Raw genomic sequence first — 19,944 nt, 5'->3', positions numbered from 1 at the left:
CGTCACACTATGTAGCTGGAGCGTGACGAGAACCTAGTATGTCGGGTGCATGTGATCCCATGAAGCAACTTGAATCCCGTAATTCTAAAATGTAATGATATTTTCTCGCAGTTCGATGAGAAAATACTAAGCTACGACTTAAATCTCAGAACTCTGATAGTTTCTCATAATTCGATACATTTATCCTTGGGAAACTGCAACTTCAATCTCATCAAATTTCACACTTTTTTTCCCTCATAGATTTAATTAAATTCCTGTAATAAAAGTTTTTAGTAAGTGACTTTTAAAACAAATTATTTTTTCCTGAATTTTCTCCTATTAGCAAAGAGAAACTTTCCAAATGACTTCCCGCTATGCGGCTCGAGCATGACGAGAACTTTGTACAGGGAGCGCCCGTGATCCTATGAAGCTCCTGTTTTGCTATTTCGGGATCCAGACGTGATTAATGAGCCCAAAAGGTGCATGGCGACCAGAAGCTACCGCAAAACCCCAGGTTATTTCCATTCCCTAACGGCTTGACGCTATTTCACAGCTACCGCTTTCACAGCACGTTCGGCCTGTCGGAACAAGATAAGAATAGACAGGCGCTTCTGTTGGATCTCAGTAACTTACGAGCGTGCACCGCCTCGTGCTCGCGCGAACTCATCGGCACTGTGGGGAAAACAGAGGGCATCCTTTTGTCTGCAGCAGGTGCTGCAGAGAGGAGCTATTGTGCTGGGAAACCACATGACTGGCATGTTTTCGAGTCCCAGAAGGGACACACTGACAAGGAAACGAAACAGCATATTTTGACTTCATTCTCATCATATTATGACTTTTTTTTTTTTTTTTTGTCGGAATGTTTTGACCTACTTCTAAAAGAAAGCAAAAAAAAAAAAAAATATGTCAGGAAATGTGTACTAGTATACTAGAACAGCTGAACTTTACTTTTACTTTCCCTCTCAAAAATTCTTCTCAATTGGCCTGCACAGGTTATAGGTCACATTAATGGTGGAAAACGTTTTGAAATGATTTATCTTGATCTAAAAAAAAATGACATCAGAAACACCTGGCATTCCAACAGTGGCTGACATTTTACATCCACCGTATGTATTTGTTTTCTGGTAAAACTATTACTTTTTTTCCCCTTGTAGTTTGACATCGTTCGAGTAATTCTATTGTTTTCTTCCTTATTCTCGTAGTATTCTCCTAAAATGTTGACATTATTCTTGTAATATTGCAACTTAACTTATCTTTGCTGCTATACTCAAGTAAGACGATGACTTGATTCTTGGAAAATCTTTACATTTCCCCTGTAAAATGAGATGTCGTAATGTTTGGATGTAAACGTGTATTTTTTTTTGTTTTTTTTTTCTATATCATTTGACTTGATTCTTGCAAATTCTAATATATTCTCAGAAACTATTCCCCCACAGTAAGACATTATCCTTGTAATATTGCAACTGAATTCTCATACATGATGATCTTTTTCGAGTCACTTTGCGGCTTTATTCTCGTAACAATGATCTTTACATTTTATTTCCCGTAATATAACATTTTGTTGCAGTAATGTTTTGGCTATCTTCTTTTGAAATGATTTCTTTTTTTTTTTTTCTCCTTGTATAATTACGCTCTTTTTTCCTCAGTGTTAAAACTTTTTTCCCCCTCGTAATATTACATTTTTGTATGTTGTTAGGGCACTACTTTTCATACAATGGTGTTTTTTTTTTGGTAAGATTACGACTTGATTCCCATAAATGGATGCCTATATTCTCTCAATATTTTTGTTGTATGGTCTTCATACTCCTCGCCTCTCAATATTATTTAGTGGCACGTTTTGTGTTGTAGATGGGAGACTTTCTGTTTGAAATCACCAAGCTGACTTACAGACGCACTAAAGATGAAAAATTCCTCCTTTTGTGTACACGTCTTCTTCCATTCACCCTCGCTAATCTCCTGCATTCGCTAATGGGTTTTCCGCACCAGTGTCCCTCCCGTGCAATTTTCCTGCGGGGGGGGGGGGGGCCACAATGGAACTTTATGTATAAATTCCCAAGAGACAAGAGAAAAATTACGAATTTATTCTTGTAATATATCTCAATTGTGTTCTTTTAATGTTACTACATTTTCTTCAAAAACGCTTCTCGTAAACTAAAACTTATTTTTCGTAATACATAATTTTATTCCCGAAATATTATGACATGACTTTGGTTAAGTTACAAATTTTATTCTCGTCAACTTCCACTTTTGTAAAATTTCCTCTTTCTCCAAAATACTCTCAAAAATGTACAACTTTCTCGTAGTATTATATGATCTTATTCTCATAATATTACAAACATGACAACTTAATTCCCTTTTTCCTTGTTGTTTATTCTTGCAACATTTGTTTTCCCCCCTATGCAATATGAGGATTTTATTCTTTAAAGGTAAGAAAGTTTTGGCAATATGTCATTGGGACTTCTAAAATTTTCTCATAATTTCTAAAATATATATTTTTTAAATTTAGACTTTTTTCTTGTAAAAATATATTGTTGCCACGACTTTATTCCCGCAATGCTGACTGAATGAATTTGACTTTGTAATGTTTTCCCTTCTTTTCATTAAAAAAACAAAACAAAAAAATTGCAGTTTTCATAAAAAAAATCTCATAATATGACTCTCTCGGAATTTTTCTCTTGTAAACTTAGAACACTTCTTCCTCATAATATTATAACTATTTCTGTAATATGACTATTTTCCAAATGTTACACCTCCATTTTCCTAAAATCGCAACTTTTTCGCAAACGCTAGTAAAATTCTAAAACTTTCTTTAATATGCCATCTTAATTCTCATTAAATTACAGACTTTAAAACCCTAACATTACAACTTCTTATATTGTAAATTACAACTTTATTCTTGTAAGTCTAACATAACTGTTGTACTGTTTTGTTTCTTGTCATTTTATGACTATTTTTTAAATGTTCTGATTTTATTCTCATCATTCTGACTTTATTTTAGAACGTTAATACTTTTTTCTCTTCAAATTGCAACTTTAGTGGCAAACTCGTAAGCCTTTGTTGCAACTCATAAAATTTCTTCTCTTATAATAGGAATTCATTCGTGTAATCGTCTTGTAAATTTACAACTCGAGAAAAATTATCATTTCCTTGAAAAATCACAATTTGACTCTACTTAATTTAAAGACTATAAAAAACAAAAATTACAACCTTTTTATCGAAAAATTCTGATGTTATTCTTGTGACTCTATGACTTCATTCTCATAATATTACAACTTTTTTTTTTTTTTTTACTTTTCTGGCTTAACTTTCTTAATTCTGATCTCACTTTTATCACGTTGCTACTATTTTTTATTTTACTGGTAAACCTGTAAAACTTTGTTACAACTGTCGTAATATTAATTTATTCCCATAATTTTTCCTATAAATTTACAAATGCATTCTTTCTAGTAATATTGTGATAAAGTTACATCTTTATTCTCTTAAAATGACAACTTTTTCCTTGTAAACTCGTCATCGTTTAACTCTGGGGGAAAAAAAAGAAAAAAAGACTCATCCTGTTCTGACTTTATTCTCCTAAAGTCAGGAGCCCGTCACGGTGGAGGGCTATCAGTGGATCTCCTGAGAACATTGATAGTGTGAAGAACATTTGCTTTATACACAAGTGAAGAGAGATGAATTGATGTTCCCGGAGTCGGAATTCCATAGCTGCCTCCCCCTCGTTGTCGCTAATTAGCTCCTCCGTCATCGGAAAGCAGGATGAACGGCGTTCACTCATGTGTGAAGTACAGTCGCAAGCTTTCTACGGGTATATCGGAAAATGCTCTACAGGAGTATGTGAATTCTGACTTCCGACTTCCTGTGCGGAATGAAAAGCCCTTGTTTAGCTTTACCCTCTACTATCATTCTCAGTTTGTTTTTTTTACCCACTCTTTCCTAATGGATTGTGTTTATTGCTCCATGAATCTGTAATTACATTGGTCGGTATGGAAAAGTGATCATTGCGAAGCTTCGAGGCAGAGATTTTGCCGAAAAATCCACAACATACTGTAAAATTTGATACGGACGATTTAACAAGTTGCAAAACAGGGAGACTGCGAAAAGTGAACCACGATATGGCGAGGGACGACTGTATATGAATTTACTCTTGTCACGGTATGGCTTTATTCTTAGAATTTGATGACTGGAAAGCGATATATAAAATGAACAGACGTATCGTTTACAATCAGTAGCCATGACCAATGTTCAAACGACAGTATTTCCTGTGTTTCCGCAGAGCCGTCACTGTACTTTGGGGAGCCCGAGTACACGGTGGAAGAGAGTTTAGGCTACGTGGAGGTGAAGGTGTGGAGGACGGGCACTGATCTCTCCAAGACGGCCACCGTGACCGTTCGCTCCAGGAAGAGTGAGCCCGTCTCGGCTGAAGGTAGCTTTCGACACAACACTTTGTGATGTCGCGTTACCGCAAGGATGCTCACGTATTCACGATTTACGCAGCCGGACTGGACTACGTGGGCATCAGCCGAAACCTGGACTTCGCCCCCGGAGTGACCATGCAAACGTTCAGGGTGACCATCCTGGACGACTTAGGCCAACCCGAGCTGGAAGGACCGGAGACCTTCGATCTGGTGCTAAGAATGCCCATGAACGCCGTGCTGGGGGAACCCAGCAAGACCACCATCACCATCAATGACACCACCACGGACGGTAAGTCTGGACTGTGAACCTCCATATTCGCGGGGGTTAGGGACCAAGTCCAGATGTGAATCGTGAAAAATGAAATAATTGACGCCCCCCCCCACGCCACCTAAAAATGCTTCGAATTGCTTGCATTAATACTGGTATTCTGGCATGACTCTGTCATGACAACTTTGCTGTTGCCGCAGTGCCGAAGGTCCAGTTCAAGGAGAGAAGCTACAAGGTGGACGAGGCCGACGGGGAGGTCAAGGCAACTGTGTACCGCAGTGGAGACATCAGCATCAGGTCCACAGTTCGTTGCTACACGCGACAGGGCACCGCTCAAGTGATGATGGATTACAGCGAGAGACCCAACACCGACATGTCCATCATCACCTTCCTACCAGGTGAGGCCACTTGTTCTGCCAACCAGTGTGCATCTGTACTGCAATGTATGTGGTGCAATTAAACACCTATGAAATATACCCGATAATATAGTTGGATTTACTTAGGCAATGTTCGGGAGGGAGAAAAAAAAAAAATTTAAATCACAAACGCGACTACTATAGTACAAGGTATAACATATGGTTTCATATTGTATTACAACTATCGTTATCACATCGTATGGTATCAGATATTAATGAACACATCACGTTTTTGTATTGCATTATATTGTATCACATCATATCATATTTCAATTGTATCGTAATATTTTGGAGGATTTCAGATTGTAATGTTGTAATGTATTGTAATATATATCATAACATAATGTACTGTATCTTAAATGTATTGCATTGTAATGTATCATAGTCGTGTACTGTATTACATCACATTTTTTTAAGGTACCGCATCATATCGTATCCCAATGTATCATACGGCATCGCACTGTAGTGTATGCTATCATTTGGTTTTGTAAGGTATCACACCGTATCAAATAAGTCCTTCAACTATGGTTGCAAAAAATCTCATAAAATGTGGTGAAAATGTGGTAACATGGCATTAAGGAGACATTATAATCCGACAATTCTGAGAACAGCTAACCCTTATCACTTTAAATTTTATAGCAACTGAAATTAACGCCTCCGTAACCATTCACTTCTATTGGCTAGTAAATATTGGAATTTGATTATCGGAGCATTTTTTTTTGACCACGCTAAGACAGAATATTAGTCGGGCCTGAACTAGTTGTGCATGTATTGTTGTCTCCATTGCTTCACAATACAGTAGCAACTTATACAACGGGATGTTTACTTACCTCCATGTAGGCGAGACGGAAAAGCCATGCGTGGTCGAGCTGGAGGACGACTCAGTTCATGAGGACGACGAGGAGTTCCGCCTGGTCTTGGGAACACCCAAGAGCAAGTCGCAGTACGGGGCCTCGGTCGGGGAGCAGAAGGAGGCCTTGATCAAAATCACAGATGGCAAAGACAGTATGTCACCAAAAACTCCGTGGCCCAAACCCTCAACTGGTGGGCTGAATGGTTTCTCTCTCTACTTCCTGATTTTAGAGCCCATCATTCGCTTTTCGGAGATCAAGTATAGTGTACGAGAACCACAGGTGAAAGGTGACATCGCTCTTGTCAAGATCCCCATCCTGCGAGCGGGTGACACCTCCAAGGTGTCAGTGGTGAGGGTGCACACCAAGGATGGCTCGGCAACGTCCGGGGAGGACTACAACCCCCTGTCGGAAGGTGAGACCACCCAACTTGCTGCCTTTTGATGCCACATCACACTACAAGATCTCGCTCCCCTACTCATGAACAAGTTCATTCCAGATAGCTGTTCATATCTTTAATTATTCCGTTTTTGTTTTCTTCATTACATAATGCTTTGCGCCTGTTCTCTCTCTCGCATCTGGCAGATAGCAGTTCTTTAAGAGGTCAATTGTGCTTGCTTCAAGCTGTTTATTTGTCACTCGCAGTTGAAGTTTACTCTAAACACAACAGTCGTCCGGTGGGGTCCTGATCGAGGATCGAACCGATTCTGCAGCCCTCACCGGCTTCAGTGTTAACTAGCACTAACCGCTATGCCAAACGAACAAACTGACAAACCTTTTGTCTGTGCCACTCTTAAAGTGGCCGAGCTGTGCAAAATGGCATCTGTTTATCTTAATAAAACATGTCAGGAGGTGAAGTCGGAGAACTCGGGGTGCAGGAATATTGCGTCCTACCTTGGTCCTATCTATGGCATTGAAGAGGAGCTGCTAGGTAAATGGGTAAAGGTGCTGTGTGTGCGCCCCAAACCAGAGGTGCATCGCTAATCAGACAACTATTTACTATTTTTCCTGCTCATCTAAAAATAGATATAAATACCTTTGTATTTTATTTTTTGTCTTCAAGGAAAGTACGGTAATGTGGTGACCACCGTGCTTGGTGAGGTGCCACCCTAGCACCCTCTATTGACCAGTCACATCTGGTTTTACAGTGAAGTTCAACTGGAAGTGGCGATAAACAGCTTGAAACAAGCACACGTTGCATCTTTTTTGAAGAACTGTTCGTTATATGCTAAACTTCCTAGCTTTTTATCACCACTCACTTTGTTAGGACACGTGCGTAAGTGTTGCTTGCAAGACAAAGCAAAAAAAAAAAAGAAAAAAAGAAAAAAAGAAAATTTATTAATTAATTTAAAAATAATAATAAAATTAAATAAAATTGACCGACCCAGCGATGGGATGTAACTAAAAAAAATAAAAAAATCATAAAGTTGGGGCACTCTTAAGTAAGGGTATGACTGTATTACGCCGTATTACGCATGTGTTCGCATGTCTGAAATGTTCATACGTTGAATGTTCGTAAGTAGGGGAGTGCCTGTACAAGGGATGAAGGCTGACATTATTTTCCGTAGACGTGGAGTTCAAAGAGGGCGACAAGGAGCATTTCGTGGAGATCGAGATCCTGTATGACGGCGAGCGGGAGATGAGGGAGGCCTTCACAGTGCACATGAAGCCCGATGACAACATGGTGGCAGAGATACAGGTGATGGCGCATAGCTACAAATGCGCAAAAAATAGCCCGGCAACAGCTGGCATTGCTTGTCAGCACTCCGGAACCACTATGCCTTATAAAAAGCTTTGGAATGAGAAAAGCGGTGGGGTGGGCTGCGGTGGGGCTAAAAACAGAATGTAAGAAATAGCCCAAGTAAATTCTGACCCAAGTTCCATTCAAGGCCACATAGTCCTTAAAAAAAACATCTGGCGCTACATCACAAGGGTCACAATTATATAATATACAGTAAGTAGCCAGTAATTGGGGCACCTAAATCAAATTTTTGTCATTCAATGGTTGCAGCAACAGGCTTAGAGTCATAACAGCTTAAAGAAGATAAACTCTCATCCAGTTCTAAAAATGTAAGGAAAAAACTGCATCATATCGGAATGTATATTCATATCGTCACGGCAATACAATGTATTGTATTGGATTGCTATGTATCATATTGTAATTATTGTATTGAATCGTGTATCGTCATATCGTTTGTCGTATCATAATGTATTGTATCAAAATGTATCGCATCATAATATCATCATAATCATTGTATTGTATCGTAAGGTATCGCATTCCAATGCAGCCGATAGTCATTTTCACATCGTACTATATCATAGTGTTCTGTAATGTATCTCATTGCAGTTACCGTATTGTATTGTACCATATCATATCGACATATCATTTGTAACACATCACATCATATCCTAATATATTGTATCATAATGTATTTTATTGCAATGTAATGCATCACATAATAATGCATCATATGTAGTCCAATTTGATTAAGGTCTGTCTGTCTTATCCATCTATCATATTGTAATGTATCATATTGTAATTGTTGTATTCTACCATATCATATATCATTTTGTGTCATATTCTAATGTGTCGCATCAGATTGTATCATATCATAATGTATCCCATTGTAATGTATGGTTTCACAATATATTGTATCGTAAGGTATCGCATCGCAATATAATTTGGTTTTAATTATTTCTAATCATATTTATTTCAGAATCTAAAAGTTCAAAACAAATGAAAATGTAAAGCAGTTTCTATTCAAATGGCCCAATAGCGGTCGGATAGTCAGTTTTGCCAATCAAAAACAACAGGAATTTCTTTGGCAAAGGAAAACCTAGAAGTCGGAGAAATAACTAGATTATGATATGAATGAAACTATCTGAGTCGCAGATAAAATAATGAAGACTACAACCCCACGTAACAACGCAGCTGTAAACTGTGAAACCCGTACTTTTAAAAACTGGAGTTGTTACAGCTAACTTAACCCTCCGAGTAGTTTCTTTGAAGTTGACAACCATCTAATGCTGCCTTGTCTGCTCTCGCTAGATGAACAAAGCCATTGTGTACATCGAGGAGATGGACAGCGTGGCGGACGTCACCTTCCCGGCGGTGCCCAACGTGGTTTCCCTGCTCATGTACGACGACACAGCCAAAACCAAAGACAGCCCCAACCCGGTCAACGGATACCCAGTTGTGTGTGTGACGGTAAGCGTGACGCCCTCTTTGTTTCAGTATCATTTTGAACTCTCCAATTTAGGACGGAAGTACAGTGGTACCTTAGGAGCTTAATTTGTTCCGTGACTGAGCACGTAATCGCCATCTACTGGCGGCATATATCAACTGAGCGACATACCCCTTCCCGCTGAATGTTCATGAAACTTAGTAAGTATTTAGTGCTTCGTCCGGTGCGGAAGTAGGCTGCGCAAATACCGGATTACCCTCATTATTTCCAAAATTCCCAGAGTTGACGACACAACCTTATTCGATAGTCAAGATATCACTGTCAATGTGTTCCTGTCTTCCAGGCCTGCAACCCTAAATACAACGACTTTGACAAAACCGGTTCCATCTGCTCGGCGGAGAGCATCAATGACACCCTCACCCAGTACCGCTGGCTGGTCAGCGCCCCCACCGGGTCTGACGGCGTGACCAGTCCCATGAGGGAGGTGGACACCAACACCTTCTTTACCAACACTAAATCCATCACCTTGGATTCCATCTACTTCCAAGCAGGCTCCAGGGTCCAGTGCGCCACCAGGGCCTTCAATGCAAACGGCGACGCTGGTCTAGAGCTTTCCAGCCCCATCGTTTCGATCAGCAAGGAGGAAGGTAAGTAGATAGTGTGAAGAACATAGCCCCGGTTGGAGGGCGTCTAGTTATTCAAACTTAACCTATTGGCAGGCATGTGTCAACCGCGGATCCAAGGCACCGTTGGAGCCGAGCCTTTCTCCGCAAAGATCCGCTACACAGGCCCGGATGACCCGGACTTCCCCAACCTCATCAAACTTACGATCAACATGCCCCATATGGATGGTGAGGGAACACACTCTTGTATGGTGCACCAAAAATAAATACACTTGTCTTCCCCAACAGCAGTGGTTGGAAGTAACAGAAAACAAATACTTTTTTACTGTATTGGTTAGCACATCTGCCTCACAGTTCTGAGAGCCGGTTCTAATCCCGGCCTCACCTGTGTGGAGTTTGCATGTTCTCCGTGTACTCCGGTTTCCTCCCACATCCCAAAAAGATGCATGGTAGGTTGATTGAAGACTCTAAATTGCCCGTAGGTGTGAATGTGAGTGCGAATGGCTGTTTGTTTCTATGTTTCATATACTGTGGTCTCAATTTTAAAAACATAGTGCAGTTATCATAGAGTCGACACAAGAGATGACATTTAATGGTGAAACTTCAACACGTTAAGTAGTATGAAATTTATATTCACACGTAGCTACGCACAATTTGTACTGTACTTACTAATAGTGGAACGGACTTTTGTCAACATTTTTATGATCGTAATGTAAAGTGATCGTATTGAGCAGACCTATAACGCACCTGGCATCTTCAAGCACCGACTCTTTCCTCATGCCCGCAAATGCCTCCAAACCTTTTTTTTTTTTTTTTAAATTATTATTATTTTTATTGCCACAACGCTAGCAACGCCGCTTCATGTCTGCATTCTGCGGTTGGCATAGTATTTTAGGCTCTACTTTCTGCTCAAGTGCGAGAGAGACTTTTGCGTGCCTATGAACCGAAACGAAAAGTTTCGGACAATTATCATAAACCCACCCCACCCCTAGTTATGTTACTTAGCTGTAATAAAACGTTCACAATCACATCATTTTTAATTTTAATCATCCCAAACCAGTCTATGAAAGGTAATTTTTGACCAGCTAGCTAAACTGTTAAATTAGCTTACCTGTCTTTGTGAGTTTTGTAGTGACGGATGAAATATGACTTTAATGTGTGAGTTGCAAAACTTGCAGGTTGCAATCCTCTTTTTTGCAGAGATCATCTACAATATAATCCTTAAATCCAAAATGTGTTATCTTTGGAGCTCCTGCCATCGTTGTTCATGCAGGTGGCTACTTCACACTGGCAAGTGCGCAAAAACACAAACAGTGTTGCCAGGTTGGCACGAATAAACCCCCAAAACGTTTTTTATTTTAAGAAAAGAAAAAAAAGGCAAACTGTCTCATTCATATTTCCAACTCTAAATTAGATGACTTGTCAAGTCATGTAGTTCAAGTTAAAGTCAAGTCTCGTGGCTACCAAGTCAAAGTCAAGTCTTTCTCAAGTATTTCAGAAAGCAAGTCGCAATTCGTAAAACTGGCAACTCGAGTCGAATCGAGTCAAGTCATTTGACTCGAGTCCCCCCATTTCTGCATGGAGGAATGGGAATCATGGAGCAACAAGATATTCCCCATTCATTGTCTTATTTAAAGAGGATTGTTTGATTGTTTGTCGGATAGTAGAATGATTTGAGGAAAATGCATTATTTTGTGCCATCCTAAAAACCACCAGCTCGCGGAGTTCAAAAATGATCTGTCTAATCTGGAAAACGCATACAGGTAAGGTGTATATGTTCGGTTGTTATCATTAACTAAGATAGCATATGGGAACATGGTGATTTAATTGGTAAAAAAAAAAAAAAACATGCGACGTAACATTTATTTTTCAGTGCAAGCACTATTTAAGTTAATTAAAGAGTGAAACCAATTTGTGTGCAGAGTTTTCGTTTTCCCAAGTTATCTAAATGGACATTGTATCTACATAATTGACATTGGCATTTTTATTTTGCTTTGAGTCTGTACTTTATTTTTACTTCAGTACAGGAATTGAATCAGTACTCCTACTTTTACCAGTCTTTTTTTTAAGTATTTGTACTTCCAACAGGCATGCTGCCGGTGATCTCCACGAGACCGCTGTCCAACTTCGAGCTCACCCTGAGCCCTGACGGGACCCGCGTGGGCAACCACCGCTGCTCCAACTTGCTGGATTTCAACGAGATCCAGACAGGTCACGGCTTCATCACTGACACCACCAAGAACCCTGAGATCATCGGCGAAACGTCACCCTACCAGTACAGCAACGCCATGCGCTCATCCAACTCGCTGCGCTTCTACCGGAATCTCAACTTGGAGGCCTGCCTCTGGGAGTTCACCAGTTACTACGACATGTCGGAGTTGTTGAATGACTGCGGTGGCTCCATAGGCACAGACGGACAGGTAGGGAAAAAATGATCATCAGCAGAATGTTAGGAAGTAGCTCAGTTGACCAGATTTAAGTTGGAGCAACCTTTCATCACAAGTGTCAAACGTATTCACGTTCATTACTCAAGTAGAAGTATAGATATTAGCGTTTAAGAAGACTTCTGTAGAAGGTGAAGTGTCTACTCAAGTTAAAGTGTGTAAGTAATGTAAAAATTTTGTAGACCAGGGGTAGGCTTGACATGGTGCCCATAATTACTAGTCATCTGTATGATTATTGAAATGTGGACTGGCCAGTGACACTAGAGAAACTCGGTAGGGCTGTGCAATAAGTCCTAAAGAGAAATGCAAGTGAAGTAATGCATACCAACCATGTTTTTAGGTCCCAAAAAGGTTCCAGTTAATTTTAAACTGGACTTCTCACCAACATTCTCTTTTCACAGGTACTCAACTTGGTCCAGTCCTATGTCACCCTGCGCGTGCCCCTCTTTGTGTCCTATGTCTTCCACTCCCCCGTGGCCGTGGGCGGCTGGCAGCACTTTGACCTCCAGTCAGAGCTCAAGCTCACCTTCGTGTACGACACGGCCATTCTCTGGCAGGAGGGCATTGGGAGTCCGCCCGAGTCAGAGCTGCAAGGTAAGATTTGATGCTGTCCCCCTAAAGGCATTCATGGCACCGTGTTTAATTGCTTAAATGTTATTTAAAACCTCTGCAGGAGCCATGTACCCCACCAGCATGCGCATAAATGAGGAAGGCCGCCTGGTGGTCAACTTCAAGACGGAGGCTCGCTACAGGGGACAGTTTGTTATGACTCACCCAGGTAAGTCATCATGGGTGGGCGCTCTATAAATGTAGGCTCTATTGGATTACCCTACATCCTCTCTCGGGTTATTTCTGGAGTTCCACACTTGTGGGGTGGAGAGTAGAGGGGGATTCCGGTGTGAAAGTACCAGGTGTCATCCGAGCAAATGTCAGCCAGCGTTTACAGTCCAAGAGGCCGAGACAATATAAAAGGTCAAGTTATAAATATGAGCGCTTTAACGCCATACATGTCCGCTTTTTAGCGACAAGCGTGTCTTCCATGGTGATATGTGCCGACCACCCGGGCTTGACGTTCACGTTGACCCTAGTCAGGACCGAGCCCACGCACAACCAACCCATGCAACAGTGGAGTTTCGTCTCTGACTTTGCCGTAAGTTGTAAAACCGCTATAATACTTTTCACAAAAATTAGGGAAAATTGGGTATGGGTGCGAAATTTCTAGATTAACCTAAAATGCACTATAACCTTTACAAGTGTACCTTATTTGACACTTGAATGCACTTGTCCAACTGTTTATTGTTTCAGTATTTTTTTTTTACACAATTTGATGATCTCTAACATGAAGCAGAAAGGCAAACCTCACAACAGGTGTCCATCCATGAAAATTTCAAATGATGTCCACCTTTTTGTATCTCTGTTGCAATCTGCTGATGACACTGTAACACTCTAAGCTCAATGGCCTCTTCCCTCTGAGAACATCTTGTCTGAAACCTCGCAATAGTCTGGTACAGTTGAACAGCGTTATGCAAAAAGTATTGAAACATTGGTCAGTTGGACATGTGCGTTCGAAAGTTTAGAAAAGGTCACAAGGGTAATAATGCGGTTTAGGTTCATCCTGAAATTTCATCTGAAAACCGAATAGCCCTAACTTTTTGAAAGTAGTTTCTGTGCGTATTAAAACTAAAACTTAATGATTTTGTGGATTCTTTAGGTGCGGGATTACTCTGGGACGTACACAGTGAAGCTGGTCCCCTGTATTGCATCCCCCAACGGAGAGTTTAGCATCCCTCCTGTATGCCATCCGAGGGAGCCTCTGACTTTCGATATGGACATTCGCTTCCAGCAGGTGAACCGCCCTATAACCGAATTCTCCTGAAACCTTCCCTTTGTTGGAAGTGTGAAATGTGAAACGTTTATTCCGCTGGCGGTGTTCCCTTCAGGTGAGTGACCCAGTAGCGGCAGAGTTCAGCCTCAACACGCAGATGTTCCTCCTGTCCAAGAAGGAGATGTGGTTGTCGGATGGTTCCATGGGCTTTGGGGAGGGCACTGATGCCGCCTTTTCAGAAGGTACAACGCTGCCACCTGATGGATCTTAACCAACCTTGCAGGCAATGAGGACCACAATGAACATCCTTGGTTACTGTAGGCTCATCAATCTACGGCCGCGTGATGGTGGACCCGGTGCAGAACCTGGGCGACTCCTTCTCCTGCAGCATTGAGAAAGTGTTCCTGTGCACCGGAGCCGATGGCTACGTTCCAAAATATAACCCCACCAATAAGGAGTACGGCTGCCTTGCCGATTCCCCTTCTCTGCTCTACCGATTTAAGATCCTGGTAAGAACCTGGATTCCTTACTTCAATTTTCTGACATGACACAGAGACAGACACACCACAGAATAGTGGTGTCTTCAACGGGCCCAACATACCTGTTTTAAGAAACCAATTTAGTCTTAAATGAACCTAATGTAAACATTTTTATAAACATCAAACACTAGTCTTCAATTAAACTAATGTATGTTTTTGAAACATCAAAAACAATTTAGGATCTTCACTGAACTAAACATGTTGTTTGTAAACACTGAAAATGATTTATAGACTTAACATGAGTAAATCTGTAAAGTTGACTTCAGTGGAACCCCAACATATGGGTTTTCGTACACATAGAAGAGTGACGTTTACTGAACTGAACAATTTATAAACTTCACATTTTGTAAACTAGACTGAAACTGTACATGTTTTGGTAAATCTTAAAGACAATTTACAATCATCAGTCAACGTAATGTAGGTGTTTTAGTAAACACTGAAGACAATTTGAAATGAACTTAAAATACATGTTTTCGAAGACAATGTACATAATTTAGTCATCAGCAAACCTAACGTACGTTTCGGTGAACATTTTAAGGATCATTAAGTCTTCACTGAACCAAACATAGGTGAAGCTCAATCAACCTAATGTGAATTTTTCAAACAATTTAAAGTCTTCAATGAACCTAACATAAGTGCAATGCTAATCTAGTCCTCAAACAATCAAATATACTGTATGTAAACATTGAAGACAATTAAAGAATCTTCAATGGAACTAACATATGCTTTATTGTAAACATTGACGGCGTTCAATCTTCATCAACGAACCAAACGTATATTTTTAAAAACAAAGGCAATTCAGTCTTCAATTACTAACATACGCAAACCTCAAAGACAATTTAGAACCTTTGATAAAGCGAACCTACCCAACTTTGTAAACATCAGACAATGTTTGTGAATTGTAGTCTTCAATGAACCTAGTAAAGTCCACACAGCAAGTTTTCAATACTGCTGAAATAATTGTTTTCATTGTGTTGCTTTTCAGGACAAGGCCCAGCCAGAGACTCAGGCGACGGCGTTTGGTGACGTTGCCTTCAAGGCGACAATGGCTCACGACACTGCTGGAGCTCTGTCTTTAGTCAGACAACCAGGATCTGATGGCTTCACCCTCTCCTCGACTCCATTATTCCAGGTAGGGATGCTTCACTCTAGATCAGTTATTCCGAACTACTGTGCCGCAAAAAGTATTAGGAAATTGGCCAATTTTATTAAACTGAAAATGATGATTCATTTACTACAAATGTAACTATGCTAGCGACATATAGTGACAGGCAGAACAATTAAATGATCACTAGATGGCAGAAGGGCGGACGACTGGTTAGAGCGTCAGCCTCACAGTTCTGAGGACCCGGGTTCAATCCCCGGCCCCGCCTGTGTGGAGTTTTCATGTTCTCCCCGTGCCTGCGTGGGTTTCCTCCCACATCCCCAAAACATGCATTAATTTGAGACTCTAAATTGCCCGTAGGTGTGACTGTGAGTGCGAATGGTTGTCTGTTTGTATGTGCCCTGCGATTGGCTGGCAACCAGTTCAGGGTGTACCCCGCCTCCTGCCCGATGACAGCTGGGATAGGCTCCAGCACGCCCGCGACCCTACTGAGGAGAAGCGGCTCAGAAATTGGATGGATGGATAGATGGCAGATGTTACAATTAACCTGTGTATTGTATATGTAAATAATGATTTTTAAGGGGGAAAAGTATGAACATATCTGGCCCTATATGAAAAAGTAATTTTGTGAGATTTTTAGAATGTAAAATACAAGACTCACATAAAGTTAGGTACTGTATATTGCGCTTTGTGTGAAATTTCAGGATGAACCTAAAATGCACTATAACCTTTAGAGGTGAACTTGATTTGACATTCTCTGAACTTTTGAATGCACATGTCCAACTGATCATTGTGTGTCATCAGTGTCATTTTGAGGGATCTGTACTTCTATGCCTTTCTGTTACTCTTCCAGTCTTTCTGGATCTCTGCAGCCTGCTTCTGACACTGTGACATGCTAATCTCTGATCCATGGACCCATACATTTTCCTGTTCAATTAGAATTGGTATTTAAACATTCTTTGTCAAAGTTTGATATTGTGCGATCAAAATGACATAAGAATCGATCAGCAGCAGCTCTCGATTACAAGGCCTTAAACATGTTGTTTTCAGAGGGAAGAGGCCGCTGAAATAAAAATGTCAGAGTGCCATTAACAGGTAGCAACAGAGAGACTGGAAGAATCACAGAAACGCGTAAAGGTGCATATCCTCGGAAATGTATTGGTCCATTCATGGATCAAACACTGAAACATTGACTAGTTGGACAAGTGCATTCAAATTTTTAGGTCGTCAAATTAAGTTCACCTGTAAAAGTTATAGTGCATTTTAGGTTCATCCTGAAATTTCACCCAAAATCCTAATATCCCTAAGGTTTTTTTTTTTGTTGCCGTTTTATTTTTTTGATAAATGAGCCGTCATTCTGACAATTTGTTGCCTTGACTTGTGAGCACAAACCTCTGATACGAGCGCTGTATGGTGGCAGTAAACGCAACTTAATTCACACTCAGCAGTTGGGCAACTAGTGAATATTTATTCAAAAAGAGTTTCCAAGCTGTTTTATGCCACTCCCAGTTGACGTTTGCTGTAAAATTAAACATACAACAAAGAGAAGTACACGTTCTACATTTAAAACAACCGAACTACATTGCCTTAAGGACGCCCCACTAGCTTAATGCTAACCCATCATGGAGAATCCCATCGAGAAGCTTAACAGTTAGCACTGAGAATCGCAGTTTTACACCCCTATAAACAATGGAATTTTGAACACAAATGAACAACACATGTAGACAGATAATATAACGAGACCCACAGGCATATTTTCTTTATCCTCTGTGAAAATGACTACTATTACAGCGAACTTAGTGATGGTGAGCTAACAGGGTCTTGCTGGACAAAAAGCTAGCCAAACGGCTACACAACAATTACCTGGATAGTAGTAGTAGAGAGAGTCTATTCTTCTTCGTTTGTGTCTGCATGACTGTATTATACAGTTACTGCCGCCAAGTGGCCAAACCGGGCATACCAAAAGGAGCAGCATGTTGAACTCGATTGCAGCATTCAATAATGATGCAAAAACTGTTTAATTCTTTACAATCTTAGTGTTACTAAAAAAACTCAAAAACACAAACAGATTACCGTAATGGCATTCCCATTCATTTTTAAGGGGAACGATTTAAGATACAAATGTTTTAAGTTACAATTGAACTTGTATTTCAAGGCACCACTGGATTTACTTGGGTTAAATAAAGGCTGGGGGAAACCTGCTGTAGAAAATCAAGAGAATTCCCAGAGCGGGTCCATCCAATTGTGTTTTTCTGACACGCAGGTGGCTGCAGGCCGGGAGTGGTTCATTCACGCCATCTACACCGTGCGCTCCAGAGAGAACGCCCACCGCGGCAAACGTAGCGCCGAACACCTCCACCACAGCCTGTCCTCCTCCCTGGATGCAGTCCTTCACCGTCAGCGCCGCGCCGCCCCCGTCGTCTCGGGACCCGCCATCGCCCAGGACATCGCCGCCGACAATAACCGCGGCACCAACATCCAGCACATTGCCCTGGACCGAGCCGACCGCGTGGTGGTCAGCCAGCGCCACCCTTGGTCCGCAGGCTTGGAGCGCGACCCTGCGCTCGAGCGCCCCTTAGTGGGGAGCTCCGGCGGGGAGGCCCCCGACAGCTCCACCCTGCCCATGATCGTGGGCCTGGCGGGTCTGATCGTCCTGGCCTGCCTGATCGCCACCGCCGTGGTGATGCTGTTGCGGCGCAAAAAGAAGGAAAAGAGCCAGTTTTCGCCCTACGCCAGTTCGTCATCCGCCGCCTACAACCGAGGTTCCACCAGGATGTGGGGCGGCTCGGATAGTTCCGAGGTCTAGATGTGGTGGGCCCCATCCACCATCCACCCATCCCCCGACCCCCACCTATTGACTATAGTACTCTCCTCCACCACTGTGCCTTCATTTCCCAACTTGTATAGCACTGAAAACAGTACCAGAACCACTCTGACGGGGCCCCATATGCCGAGATCCCCTTTTCTGAGGCCCTGAATCTTTTTTTTGTGTCTAAATTGACAGATTAATAAACAAAAATATGATCGAACAAGTGTTCAAAATGCAGCTGTGGAAAAAAAATAAGAGACCACTGCAAAATGTTATGGCCCCGTCCGTGCCTACGTTAATAGTTTTATGAAAATTAATATTAATATTGACTAGAAATATACCACAAACTAGCATCCGAAAATACTATCATTACCCCTAAAGATCTGGCTTACAGATTTGAATTCAGCTGAGCGCAAACAGACATGCGGTGAAGACTCTTCGTACCTTTCGCTAACAACCCAGGCTAAATTTTGCTGACATGCAAAGATCTTAGAACAGTCATATTTATCACTTCTGCATACTTATTTTCCTGTTAGCCAGGCTTTCGGTGTCATCTTGCGACATCATACGCAGGACGAGCAAAAATATGTGAGTTTTTCAGCAAACAGGTGAATTTGTGAATAGCGAACTACGAATGGGAGAGGGTTCACTGTATATAATGTTGAGCATTTTCAGGGTTAATATTTCCTGAGGTTATTTTTAGACTTGCATGGGGGTCCAAATATGGGGTATAAGGTTCCCCACCCTTGGATATATGAGTCTTGGAGTAATGGATGTCTGCAGTTGCCCCTTTTAAACCTATTTACTTGTAAAAGTCCCTTTCCTTTTTATCTCATTTTGTTTTCAAATGCATGAAACACTAAAAAAAAAAAAAAAAAAAAAAAACACAAAAAAGCTGCTAACTGTATGTAATCAGCTTAGGCAGCCTTTATTTGAATGACATGAAAGAATTTCCAAGTTTACTGCATTTTTTTTTAAGGTTTGTTATTATTACAGCAATTGACTGTCTCATTGACTTGGAATGAATGTTAGTGGAAGATGACTTCATTGAATGCTAATGTGATAAATGATTGTTTTTATGTCACGACACACACACACACAGTATCAAGATTTGTAGATATCGTAGTTTTTTTGCAAAAATGGAGAAATTCATATTTTTGAATAAAACTGTTGAGATCATGGTTGAAACCAGATGAAAACCCATCTGTATTTGTCTTTTTGAAATCGCTTTGTTTCTTCTTGATCTGCAACATAATTGCCTTTTGTGGGGTCTGAACATATCGTTAGCCTAATAAGAAAAGTTGCCTACAAGTCACAAAACACCCCCACAAAAAAAAAAAAGTCTAACAAAAAAGGAAGAGCACACTCCCCTCCATTCAATCTTTGCAGATTACCATGACCTGGATGACCGAGAATCTACACAGACAAAGAAAAAACAATGTTTGCAAGCACATTGGTATTTTTTAAAATATTGTGACAGTAAAT

At 41.0% G+C, this 19,944-nt stretch overlaps 1 protein-coding gene across 1 annotated transcript in view; it reads left to right on the top strand.

Annotated features, from left to right (window-relative positions):
• frem3 (Fras1 related extracellular matrix 3) overlaps nucleotides 1–19,658 on the top strand; it is a 42,631-nt gene extending 22,973 nt beyond the window's left edge. The window contains exons 7-24 of the mRNA XM_061770906.1: nucleotides 4,253–4,402; nucleotides 4,474–4,683; nucleotides 4,863–5,060; nucleotides 5,919–6,083; nucleotides 6,162–6,344; nucleotides 7,498–7,628; nucleotides 8,979–9,137; nucleotides 9,458–9,761; nucleotides 9,834–9,965; nucleotides 11,826–12,157; nucleotides 12,583–12,775; nucleotides 12,855–12,959; nucleotides 13,204–13,331; nucleotides 13,893–14,027; nucleotides 14,122–14,248; nucleotides 14,328–14,515; nucleotides 15,531–15,677; nucleotides 17,914–19,658. Coding sequence (XP_061626890.1) covers nucleotides 4,253–4,402; nucleotides 4,474–4,683; nucleotides 4,863–5,060; nucleotides 5,919–6,083; nucleotides 6,162–6,344; nucleotides 7,498–7,628; nucleotides 8,979–9,137; nucleotides 9,458–9,761; nucleotides 9,834–9,965; nucleotides 11,826–12,157; nucleotides 12,583–12,775; nucleotides 12,855–12,959; nucleotides 13,204–13,331; nucleotides 13,893–14,027; nucleotides 14,122–14,248; nucleotides 14,328–14,515; nucleotides 15,531–15,677; nucleotides 17,914–18,456 — 3,530 coding nt within the window. The 3' untranslated portion in view covers nucleotides 18,457–19,658. The remainder of the gene's footprint in view (nucleotides 1–4,252; nucleotides 4,403–4,473; nucleotides 4,684–4,862; nucleotides 5,061–5,918; nucleotides 6,084–6,161; nucleotides 6,345–7,497; nucleotides 7,629–8,978; nucleotides 9,138–9,457; nucleotides 9,762–9,833; nucleotides 9,966–11,825; nucleotides 12,158–12,582; nucleotides 12,776–12,854; nucleotides 12,960–13,203; nucleotides 13,332–13,892; nucleotides 14,028–14,121; nucleotides 14,249–14,327; nucleotides 14,516–15,530; nucleotides 15,678–17,913) is intronic.
• Nucleotides 19,659–19,944: the final 286 nt, after the last annotated feature.

The sequence above is a fragment of the Phyllopteryx taeniolatus genome, chromosome 4, assembly GCF_024500385.1.
Source record: "Phyllopteryx taeniolatus isolate TA_2022b chromosome 4, UOR_Ptae_1.2, whole genome shotgun sequence".
Taxonomy (NCBI): domain Eukaryota; kingdom Metazoa; phylum Chordata; class Actinopteri; order Syngnathiformes; family Syngnathidae; genus Phyllopteryx; species Phyllopteryx taeniolatus.
Note: the sequence above shows the minus strand (reverse complement) of the source record. Positions and strands in the feature narration are given on the sequence as shown.